This window comes from Buceros rhinoceros, unplaced genomic scaffold, assembly GCF_000710305.1.
Source record: "Buceros rhinoceros silvestris isolate BGI_N320 unplaced genomic scaffold, ASM71030v1 scaffold35118, whole genome shotgun sequence".
Taxonomy (NCBI): domain Eukaryota; kingdom Metazoa; phylum Chordata; class Aves; order Bucerotiformes; family Bucerotidae; genus Buceros; species Buceros rhinoceros.
In genome coordinates, this window is record NW_010429198.1 from 1689 (window position 1) to 13585 (window position 11897).

General features: G+C 57.4%; 1 protein-coding gene across 1 annotated transcript in view; it reads right to left on the bottom strand.

Moving 5' to 3' along the window:
• LOC104499102 (A disintegrin and metalloproteinase with thrombospondin motifs 10-like) overlaps positions 1 to 11897 on the bottom strand; it is a 25136-nt gene that overhangs the window by 1644 nt on the left and 11595 nt on the right. The window contains exons 4-11 of the mRNA XM_010142564.1: positions 11427 to 11644; positions 10154 to 10237; positions 9521 to 9666; positions 7371 to 7414; positions 6076 to 6181; positions 5765 to 5911; positions 4076 to 4217; positions 581 to 688 (exon numbers count right to left, since the gene is read on the bottom strand). Coding sequence (XP_010140866.1) covers positions 581 to 688; positions 4076 to 4217; positions 5765 to 5911; positions 6076 to 6181; positions 7371 to 7414; positions 9521 to 9666; positions 10154 to 10237; positions 11427 to 11644 — 995 coding nt within the window. The remainder of the gene's footprint in view (positions 1 to 580; positions 689 to 4075; positions 4218 to 5764; positions 5912 to 6075; positions 6182 to 7370; positions 7415 to 9520; positions 9667 to 10153; positions 10238 to 11426; positions 11645 to 11897) is intronic.

Here is an 11897-nt window from a genome sequence, read left to right on the forward strand (position 1 = left end):
AGACAGTGAGCCCGCTGCGGGCTGCTGGGGCACCCCTAAGGCAGCCGAAACTACCACCAAAATACATGGTCATGAAAAAATCCTCCCCTCCTCTCTCAGCTGAGTCTGAAAAATGAAGGTTTCATCCTGTCTAGCCTGGCAAGGCAGTTTTTCACAAGTTCCTCTGAAAGCATGTTACAAACCCATTGGGGAAACTGAGGCAAAAGTCACTTTTCTCAGGACAGCCTGAGAACGAAATGTTCACCTAAAGCGTACGGCACCGCTTGATGTCACCATACTGCGCCTCCTAGGCCAGACCAAGGAGCTCACTGGAGTGAGGACTCCATGTTCTGCACTTCCACCAACCATACGATGCTCTGTACTCAGTGGGTTGTGGGCCCCCGGGCTCCTCGGCACATCCCAGCCTCCCTGGGTGCCGGCAGGGAGGCTGAGGGTGGCTCCAGGCTCAGGGGAGGATGGGCTGGTGGGTGCTCGTAAATCCACTCCGTGCTCACCAACGCAAACAATGACCCTGGTTACGGCTGGCAGAGGGATTCGAGCCCTCGCTGCCAACCCGCTGCGGTGCCCCGGGCGTCCTTACCCCCTTCTCAATGGTGTTGGTTTGGCAGATGGTCCCCTCGGCAGCAGGGATGCTGTTGGTTATGCAGCGGTTGCTTTTACTCAGACACCATAACTCGCTGCAGACTTCCTGGAAAGAGAGATTTGGGGGGAAGAGAGGGGGAGGGAGGGAGAAAGAGACAAAGGAACAAAGCCGAGATTAGGATCCGCCTGTGCTAGGGGCTGTGAGGCTGGGGCAGCGGCACCGGCGTGCTGCAGCGGCACCGGCTCTGCTGGGACACGGGGACAGGGGTGTTTTCAGCACGGTGGGGGAGAATGAGATCAAATCTTGCACAGGTTGCCAGCTGCAGCCACCCCCAGGCCACTGAGAGCTCAGCCCCTTCTCTGGACTAAGCCTAAGCACTTCTCCTGATGCTGGGAGGTGCCGCTGCGCTCTGGGGCCAGAGCTGACTCCCCAAACCTGGTCTTTGTGCCACAGAGGCCACACGTCCTCGGCCAACCCAGTGAGGGACGAGCTGATCCCGCTCCCAGGGCTGAGGGATGCTCTCTTTTTCGAGGGTCTCTGCAGGGGAGGCTGAGCACAGGGGCCCATTCCCAGACCTGCCATGAGCATCCCTAAGCCACGTGAGTCCAGATCTGACACACGGATCAGGACCTGACTCTGTGGGAAGCTGGGACTTCCCGAGAGCATCCACACGGCACATCCATCACCTGCTGCGGGAATGCACCGCACTGGGCACTGGTGACCTCCAGCCACCTGACAGCCCTAAAGGGGAGACTCCTGTGCAAGATGCAGAACCGTTTTCAGAACGATCAAATACCGCTGGCCATGGAGCCAGCCCGCAGGCAGCTCCGGGAGTGGAGAGCTCCTTCTGCTCTGTCTCTGCTAGGGGCAGCTGGGTCCACTGAGCGATACTGGCCTGAGGGCTCCAGACCTTCTCCCAGGAGGTTTCCTGAGTGGCAGATCCTGAGCTTCAGCCCATCCTGACCTCTCAAGAGCACCAGCAAGCAAAAACCCTTCCCTTGGCTCTTCCAACACCCACCAAACGTTAGGTCTGTGACAGTGGTTGTCACAGATGCTGAAGCAGAAGGTCCAGGCCCTCTGAACCTGCTCTGCCACCGAGTCCACCAAGCTGGACTTTGACATCTGCAAACTGCAAAGCAACCCCTAAGACCCAGAGCGGAGCTTCCTGCCAGCTCACCACCCTGCTCCTACGCCCACTGAACCAAGCCTGGGAAAAACCTGCTGGGAGCAGCTTCATTACACTTGAAAGTATTAAAGAGGTTCACGCTGTCAATGAAGGAAACTGCCTCGAGATGGAAGAGCCGAGCTCAAACAGCCACGGCTGCTGCTCCTGCGCCCCCAGCACACACCAGTGCGCTGCTGGTGCACACCAATACCACAGCACCCGCTGTGCCGTGCCCATGCTCCAGTGCTGACACCGCGACCTCCCGGCCTCCTGCCTGACCCGATGACCCACGAGTCAGCGCGGGCGGCCGTCTGCCTCCGGTCAGGTAGCAGCCTGCCCATCACGCCTCCGGGCTGGCCGCAGCCTTCCAGCGAGGCATTCCTCAGCCCTGCCAAGGGCTGGGCTCAGGCAGTAACCGACACCCCCGCAGCACCAACTGACTCAACGACTGGGAATCCTCTGTGCTGGTACCAACAGGGGTGAAACGATGAGCTCGAGATTTCTCTGTTTCCCTCCCGTTCTGGGGTTGTGATAGCAGCGTGCCACAGGGTGAGCCAGCACAGGAGGATACTGCGGGGCCCGCGCCGAGGACCACAACTCCGAGACGCCAAGGGATTTGGGCTCCCAACTCCTTCAGCAAAGCCTGGGTGCAGCTGGCTTTAACCAGGCAAAGCAGAAAGTCTCTCCCACCTCCCTATGGCATCTGCCCCTCCACACTGCTCCTGCAGCGCCAGCATGACGTTGGGAAGTGGGAGCTCCTGTCTAGTCTCTTCTCTGTGTGTCACTAAGGGAGAGGACTCCCCAGCTTCAACCAGTGACATCTGTCCTCGTTAAACCAATTAATCACCCGCTCTGGACTGGCAGGGAGGAAGGGGTGCTGCCCGGTTTGCGCCATCACCCCGGAGTTTGTTTACACGGGGCACAGGGTGGGTGGGCGGACATGTGCACCCGGATGGATCTGCACGCACTGGAGCCCTCACGCCCCTTGGGTCTCTCCCAAACCGCACGAGGCAGCCTGGGCGAGAAGGGTCATCACAGGGACATCTTGTGCTTTTGGGATCCTTGTATATATACAGGAAGTGTCTGTCCAAGTTAAAAATTAGCTGGGAAACAGGCATGTAAACGTGGAAAGTTTCCATTCCACTGCCTCTGGCTCAGCTGAGGAGGGGCAGAGACCGCGGGCGGCAGCACCTGATGCCAGATACTTCAACCACAGCATTCAGACCCAGGCTGCTGCTGCTGCTGCTCTGGGCACCTCACGAGACCGCAACTGCCCTCCGTCCAGCTTTGGGCCCCTGGGCCATGTCGAAAGGCAGCACTGGAACCAGGCAGAGCCAAACTTCGCCCTTTGATCACCAAGATGAACTGGTAAGACCACCAGGAGCTGTTTAGTGTCTAACCATTCCAAAGAGATGAACACTCAGAGCGACAAACTGGTTGGCATCAGGTCACTCCAATGGCAGCGCTGGGCTCGTATTTATGAATATTTATCTTGGCTGCAAGAGAAACTGAACCCTGATCTGAACTGCTTCCTCCTTTGCAGCTTTTCAAGGCTTGAACTGGGGTGGATAGACATAACGTGTGTCCATCAGACACCACAGCTGTCCGTGTATCTCACTGCTGGCTCCTGAGGAAGGTGGATGCATTAAGAGGTTCAACCAGCCCTCCAGTGCAGTCGTTTCTTCCTCTGATAGCTGGTAACGTTCAGTACGTTAAGAACAGCAAAATGTCAGGCTGGGATCCAGGAAGAGGCTTTTCTCCTGAAACAACCTTTCCTTTCAGTAGTTCCCTGGACTCAAAGATCCATCAGGGGACGGCAGTGTGATGACAGGGGTGGCTTAGGCGGGCAGCTGACCCTCAGACATACCTACAGCACATCGACCCCCTCACCTGGAAGACAGACGTCTCTCCTCCCAAGTTTGTACAAGGGGCATCATGACTTTGAGGAAGGATTATGAAAAATAATCTGTGTACTAAAGCCCGCTGAGAGGGGAATCTGGATGGAGGGCCTGCAGCTTGGCTTTCAGCTGCAGCCCTCGGGGACCAGCAGCCGCCAAGATATCAGGCAGAGGCAAGAGATCTCTTCCCACGGGACTAACCTGACCGAGACTGAGCTGGGGTCAAGCTTTGCGGCTGGGAAACAGCCTCCTCTGTCCTCTCACAGGGAAGCAAGGCAGAAAGCTCACGGGAACAGGCCAGTGCCCTTCGTCTGAAGCAGGACAGCAAAGCGATGTGGGCAGCAGGGGAACGGCCCCACGGCCCTTGGCCCTCGTAGCCCCCGTCCTCCACCCCCTGGGAACCGATAGTAAAGCAGGAAGGCTCTCTACCCCGTATTTACACTGGCGAGATTTAACTCCGTACTGGAAACGGCACTGCTCATCTGCATCGTAGGCCTGTCCTGGAGCCACCGTTGGGTAGATAAAGTCTTGCTTGGGAGGAGCGTTGTTCAGGCATATTCCCATCCCAGAGCTGGAAACGAGAGACGAGAATCAGAGCTCAGAAAGGCTTGCAGGAGAGGGTCGTGGTGGAGGACCAGCAGCAGGAACTCCTGGCTCTGCACAGGCTGCCGGGGGGGATAACTCTACCGGCCTCCTCTGGGCAAAACCACTGCTGAGAAAGTGCTCTGAAGCCTTTTCATCTGGGCCCTCGGGCTGCCTTCCCAGCCCTCGGCTGCAGAGCCCCAGCTGAGAGCAGGCAGAGGTGCTGAGCGCGGAGAGCCCCCGCTCTCCAAGCCTGTCCTGCACACCAGAGCTTTGCAGGAGCATCCACATTTGGCAAGAGACGTGCGCCTTTCCCTCCCCCTTCCTTGCTGCTCTGAGCTCTCCCTAAATCAGGGCTCCCGTCACCACTCCCCCGGCCCCGAACCCCGGAGTCTTGCACGCACCACGGCCCTGTCCTGGCAGAGGCTCCTGGGCTGGGGGCAGCCACCACGAACGTGCAGAAGGTCGACGTGAACTCACTGTCCTCCGCCAGCCCTGCCGAGACCTTGGGGTTGCCTGAAGACAAGGCAGCCTCCGCGGTGGCCCTTTCCCAAGCGCCTTGCTGCAGTGCACGTCCAGAGGTCAAGAGCTAGGGGACAGGTTTTGCTGTGGCCAATCATGAGCTGCCAGATGTGGGATCTGGTGGTGAGCCACGCAGTTTGGTCAGGCTTTGCGGCAGAGGGGGGCAGGCAGCAGCCCCTCGGGGAGGCTCAGCTTCACTGCTCCTCCCACAGCGTTACAACGGCAGCGTCACCGGTCCAGGTCTGGCATTCAGGCTCCTTGGGTATTTCCCTCCACAGTGACACCCCCCAATTGCTCTTCCAGTTCTGACTCAAGTCCTACCCAGGCTTTTTACTAGGTAGTGCCCGTATCCTACCAAAAACCTCACCAGGAGGGATCCTGACTGCTCCTTCGGGAACAGGAACCCTGGGGGCTGCCTGGCCCCTGGAGGAGAAGCCCTTTCAGGCTGCGGAGGCCTGACTCAGGCAAGGTGACGATATGGGACTCAGGAGCCTAAATCCCTTCTCCCGAATCCTAACGGAGCGTTGGAAAAACAAACCCAAAACTTGTCTCCTACATTGCCTGTTCAGCCCTGGAAACTCTCCTCCTCTGTGTCTGGAGAAGCTGCCTACACCATGCAGACCCAGCCTGGCTCCAGATCCTCCTCTCCCACCACACCAACCCTCTCAGCAATTCCTGGCTGAACTTCAGACACATCCAAATGCCTCCAGAAGCTGGTTTACTTAGGAAGTTTCTGGAAGTAGGAAACCTGACTAAAGGTCTCAAAGTTGTGAGGTAAATGGGGATGGTATCCAGCAGGCAAGGAACCACGAGACAGTCTAAAGGAAGGAAGGAAAGCACGTGCCTCTTGGGATAGGATGAGGTGCTGGGAGACAAGACAGAAGGTGCACGGGCCGTGTGTGCTTTGGGGGCTTTCCTTTGGCTTTACCCACTCCTCACAAGTGACTGGGAGAGGTTGGAGGTGTCTACGGGTTGCGAGGTAGAAGGAAGGGCAAGGTGAGATGGACTCCTTACTCCAGGAAGCTGGTGATGTAATCCCTGCTGCACGTGGACCAGACAAACGGGTTGGTCTTCATGGTGATGTGAGCAGCCATGAGCTTGGCCGTTTCTTGCCCACGGGAGCCGCAGCTGTTGCCGACCCCATCATGATTCATGCCAAACCTAGAGAGCATCACCAAGGCAAGAGAGAGGGGATCAGCTGCTGCAGTTTTGACACATGTGGACCATCCACAGAAAGAATTTTTCAGGTGCTGTTGTCAGGAACAAACCACCATGGCCCTTTCCTTGTGACAGCTGCTCCCAGGGACTCCTGGCACAGTACTCACGTGTGGCCGATCTCGTGGGCAATGGTGAAGGCCGTGGCCAGGCCAATGTCCTCGTTGATGCTGCAGCTTCGCTCTCGTTCACACATCCCGCCGACGGGGGCCAGGCCTAGGAAAGCCAGACAGAGCTGTTACAGGGTCAGCACAAAGCATCTGCAGGGCACCTGGGTGGCATCTGGGGACTAACTGACATGCCTCACGCTCACGATCATCGGGCATGGTCTGCTCTCCATAATAAATTGCACTGGGCTTTGGGATGGGCCAGTGGCTCTGACAGGCTGAGGGCACATGGTCACTCAGCGCTGTCAACTGCATTAACAATGACAGGCTGGGAAATGCTAAGAACAGGTCAAAATCCTCTGAATTTCGTATCCAAACCCCACGGTGTGCAGAGCCGGAGCAGTCCCTGCAACAACACTGGAACTGCTCGTTGCGGGGACCCGAGGTCACCAGCACTTGGGTGTCTGAGCTTGGCCAGGCCAGCCTGGACAACTGAGTGAGCCAGGATCCAACGTGACCATGTTCTGGCCAATACCACCATGATCAGAAATCCAGCCTGGCTCCATCTGGAGGGCTGGATCCTGCAGAAATCCCCCCTGAACTGTGGCAGCAGATTCCCCCAACCCTCTGCCCACACTGTCCCACCAGCACAGGCTGTGCCGACTGCACTGGGCCAGGGGAGGAACACTCTCTGCTAAAGGAATGAATTGAGCTGTCAGGGCCTCACCCTGCCTCCCAGGCACCTCGTCTGCAGCCACATCAGGTCAGAGAACCCCCAGCTTCTCCTTTGTAACACCGTGATTCAGAGCAGCAATTCCCCCCCGACTGCTTAGTCTAGACCGGGGCAAGACAAATTAGTTGCTGCAGCCAGCGAGAGCTGCAGGGTCTGTCTGCCTCTAGCAGTTTAAATAAAGAACTCCCTTTACAGTCATCACAAAAAGGTCTTATTTCTCTCTGCTAAGCCAGGAATACTCCACTAGGCTATGGACCAGCCCTAGATGCAAGCGGTTCTTAATCATCAGGCTGGACCTGACCCAGGGATAGAGCGGCAAAGCGTTCCAGAGCCCGTCCGTCCTCTGGGTTGCTGCTTTTAGTGTTTACAGAAGTGAGGAGGCTACAGAGTCGAGCGGGCTGGAAACCACCGGCCCGTTCCTGGCTCTGCTGCCGGCGCTCGCGGTAGCGTTGGGCCAGCGCTCCCCCTCAGCCTGCTCACTGGGGAAGGGGGATGGCGCAGCCTGGCCCTCGCCACGCTCCCAAAGATGTGTGGGCTGGCAAAGGGGTAGCAAAATCCCACCTACCCAGGGTGCCGCACGGTTTGTTCTTGTAGATGCAAATGTCGTATCTGCAAAGAAGAGAAGGCAGAGTTAGGAGAACTTCCTACTTCAGTGGCTCCAAAATAGCGCATCTGCATTTTCCTGCACACCCAAACCGCGTCCAAACATCCCACGGCAACGCTTCTGGAATGGGAAGCACCGGCTGGAGCAGGTAAGGCACTTCTGATCCATTTTGTTCAACACTTCTCCCATGCTCAGACTCACTGGGGACTTTTACTGATAGCTCCTGTCCCTGAACTATGGGGCAGTGGTTTCGTTTGGATGAAACGTGGTAAATCAGCAGGGACAATGCTCGACCAGCCTCGAAGCGCTTCGGGTTTGGGTGGGTGCTCCAGCTCTGCACCCAGGGCACTGCTGGGAGCCGGCCACTTTGCTCCTGGGAGGCACCAGCCTCAGGGATCTGCCCCAGCAGCGCAGGGTGGAAGCGGCTAGGGCCAGCCTTTGCTTTTGCTGCAAATCGTATCAATCAAATATGTAGTTCTGAAATTTTTAAAGAAAAACAAGGTAAACATTCCAGTTTGAAAACCCCATTTCAAGCTGGGCTCAGAGCACTGCGGCTGCTGAACGTGGTGCGGGTTTGGGGCAGGACCATCCGACACCATCCTGGTAGCCCCACGGGGATGGGAGTGGGGAGGAGGCGAGCTGAGTGCACCCAATGGGTTAAGCGTAACGTGTTCCTGGTGATGGCTCCTGTCCCTTTGGCCCCTGGTGCTCTCTGGAAGTGTCCAAACCTCTCACCCCCAGCAGGAAACCGAGCGAGTGAGAAACATTTGGTGCTTTGTTTTGAGTGAACACCGTTAAAGCCTTCGGAGGCTCTGGTTTGACACCTCCGTGCAAGAGAAAAGTCCCGCAGCTCAGCAAGATGTTATCGGCCACTGGAGAATTTATGAGAGATGGGCCGGATGCACTGGTGCTGTCCAAGCCTGGGGCGGCTGGCCCGGTGAGTCGCTTTGGGTTAGCTCAAACATCTGGTGGGAGGCCGAAGGACTCGGAGCCGGCATTCGCATCCCACACGTGTGGCAGGACAGATGGAAAAGCAGATGCCGCAACCCCAGGAGGGTGAAAAGCTGGGGCAAGGGGCCTTTTGCTCGCTCCTCCCCTGGGCTCTCATCCCATGAGCTCTCTGGGAGGGACGCACTGGGCTGCGCATGGCTCCCACCACCACGGGGAACCGGAGCAGGAGAGCGGCACGTGGCGCCAGCAAAACCAGCCTTCGCTTGAGGAGTCGCCTCTCCAGTGCTTTCATTTTCTGACTTTCTGCTGCTAAGCAAGAGGGCGAAAGAAGGCACAAACAAACCCCGGGTTTGCCTTTGGCTCGCCCTGGGCTGCCGCCCCTCTGCCCGAGCAGGGCATGTGAAGGTTCAGACCCCTTCACCCTGCTCTGGAGGTCTAATTCAGCATCCAGGATAAGCTGGTGACCCAGGCTGCTGTTACAGGAGCACAAAGACACAGGCAGGGCAGGACTGCTCTTGTCCTAAGGGAGTTGGGATGAAGTCACCACTTCCAGGGTGTCTGTGAGCTCCCAAGAAGCGAGTTCAGCCAAGGTGGCCAAATCCTGTGCTGGCTGGAGGCACTCTGTCACTGTCACAATGCTCACGTCCCCCTTGTATCCTCTTCTCCAGTTTTCACAGCAGGGGCAGATGGGTTCGGCAGGATGCACAGTGCTCCACGATTCCAGGGTGGGTTCCCAACGCCGCTGAATGGGCTGCACCAGTGACTTTTGGGGCACAAATACCCACGGCTGCAAACTAAGTTCCTTGAGAGCCCAACAAAGCCTGAGGGAAGACACTGGAGGACGAGCACTACCCAAACTGCAATAATCTGCCTCGCTGCAAGGGAACTGGCGAGCGGCCAGCCCGAGGGACAGCCGCTGCCAGGCAGTGTGCAGGGCAGCGCATGAGAACGGAGCCGACACTGGAGGACGAGAACTACCCAAACTGCAATAATCTGCCTCGCTGCAAGGGAACTGGCGAGCGGCCAGCCCGAGGGACAGCCGCTGCCAGGCAGTGTGCAGGGCAGCGCATGGGAACGGAGCCTCGGATGAACCACCTGGACAGAGACAGGGGACAGATGCACAGAGGACACCCCAACGCGAGGACAGGGCTCAGCCTCACCTGGTGATCAGCACTGCAGTGTCATGGTTGGCTATCCCATTCTCGGGGATGGCGTTCCCGTTGCCATTCCTGTTCACGATGGATTTCTGCCATTTGCAGAAGCTGTCCAGGGATTTCCCGGCATGGTGGTTAATCTCCAGGGTGGGCTGGAATGGAAGCAATATGACAGTGGGTTCCCAGAAAAGCTCTGAAGTGAAGGCTCATGCCAGCAGAGCACTGACACCAGTCCAGATGCCCCCACCTTTTCATGGAGGCCATGGGAAAGAAAGTAAGACTTTAGGAGGACTAAAGCTTCTTAAACCTCCCTAAAGCCACCTTATCACAGAAACAGTCCTCAGAGACCAGAGGTGTCCTCAGCCCAGCTCATGCCAGCAGAGCACTGACACCAGCCCAGATGCCCCCACCTTTTCATGGAGGCCATGGGAAAGAAAGTAAGACTTTAGGAGGACTAAAGCTTCTTAAACCTCCCTAAAGCCACCTTATCACAGAAACAGTCCTCAGAGACCAGAGGTGTCGTGCACCCAGCAGGCTGCGCTGGGGGAATCCTGCAGGGGTGACATCCTGGGGGAACACACAGACCCGCAAACGAAGTGCAGACACCTGTCGGAAGCGGCTCAGCAAAGCCCATCTTACCTGATCCTCGGTGAGGAGAATCAGCCGGGTCACCAGGATATTGACAATATTGCCCAGACTCGAGTCCTGGAAAAGTTTGGCAACCTGACCTCCAAGAAACAAGAAAAGACGAGTCTTAAAAATGAGCTCGCTGACTGGGGGACGGTGCAGTCGGTGGGTGAGCTGGGACGTGCTGGGCACCGGGTGGAGGGAAACAGAGCTGGTACATCAGCATGGGCTGCGGGGCCTGAAGACAATCTGTTTAGAGAGCATGTTACCACCTGGATTGCAGAGCCCCCTAAACCCCGCTCAGACCTCAGTGTCTCCTCCCGGGGAGATGTGAGCAGGGAAGCTGCTGCTGCTCCCCAGCACCTGCCCCTTGCCTGGAGCTCAGATGGGCAAGTCCCACAGTGCCGGCACTGTGCGGCCGCGGGGACGGGGCTTTGCTGTCTGCCCATCGGCAGGAGCCACGGGGCATCCCTCAGAGATCTGCCACCGCACGGTGGGTGTTTTACGGCAGATGAAGCAGTTAGAAACGTTATTGTTTTTAAATCTGGCATCTGCTTTAGAAATGCAAACAGAGCAGGCCATGGAGAGAGATCCTGCAGGGGACAGGACAAAGAACCATCACAGAGGGGCTTTCAGCGGCTTGCTGGGTAACTTCCAAGCCTACCTCACCTCACGGAGGACTCAGCACAGCCAGCTCAGGCTGCTCAGGCATCCAGCCTGGGATCCTGCCACCAGCAGTGACTCAAGCCCCACGCTGCGGAGGAGCTTCCCCGCGACACTGGCAGCGCGGGATGGAAGAAGGAGGGTACTTCTCCCTACCCCTCACGCTGATCAGCCCCCAAGCATGAGAGCTCGCTGTCCTTATGCTTTCCCATGTGTTTGGCAGCTTGGCTGGCTTATTTGCAATGCTAATTAGAGATGAGAGATGCTGTTCAAAGAAAGGACTTTGTTCTCCCAGTCCTGTGGCATGGTCAGATTGGCCAGAGTTTGCCTCTCCTGTGGTGCCTCCCCCATACAACAGCGAGCCCCTGCAGGCTCCAGGGCAGCCTCGCTCAAGAGCCGCAGCAGCGTGTCAGGATTTTTGACCCAAACTTCTTGCTCTGGGGCTGGGAAGAAGCCACTGCCATCCTGGCACAGATCTGACTTCCCCTCTGCATCCCGCTTGACTTCTTGTGGGAAAAGCTCATGGCACCCTCTGCCAAACCTGGACACTCGGGGTGACGAACAGGATTTACTCCCTGTGCCTGGGGCCCCCCAGGGCTCATGGTGTGGTTATAACACTTACAATATTCATGATGGCCAGGATGTACTGCTCGATGTCCCGCCGGCCGTGGTACCCCACCATCATTTTGTCAGCCACCACCAGGGTCTCCACGTAGCGCTCGGTGCTGACAGACCTCTTCAGGGGCAGCTGGCCCCGCTGGCTGTGGTTGCCCGATGGCTTCAGAGGGGAGGGCTTCAGCGTCCGCAGCCACCAGTGTCTCCCTTTCCAGGGCTTCTCATCTGAGGAGAGAAAGAGATTTTTCTGTTGGCCTCCTGCAGCAATGCGGCAGCAGAGGCGAGGGGTGTGTAGTACGAGCTTGGGTTCAGGGACGGAGAGGCTGTTGTGAGGCTCGTTGTTAACCATGCACAGACCCAGCAAATCACAGAACGACAGAATCATTTTGGTTGGAAAAGGCTTTTTAGATCATTGAGTCGACCCAGGTCCCCCCTGACCCCTGTCCTGCAGCAGCACCTCCACACTGCTGGGACAACC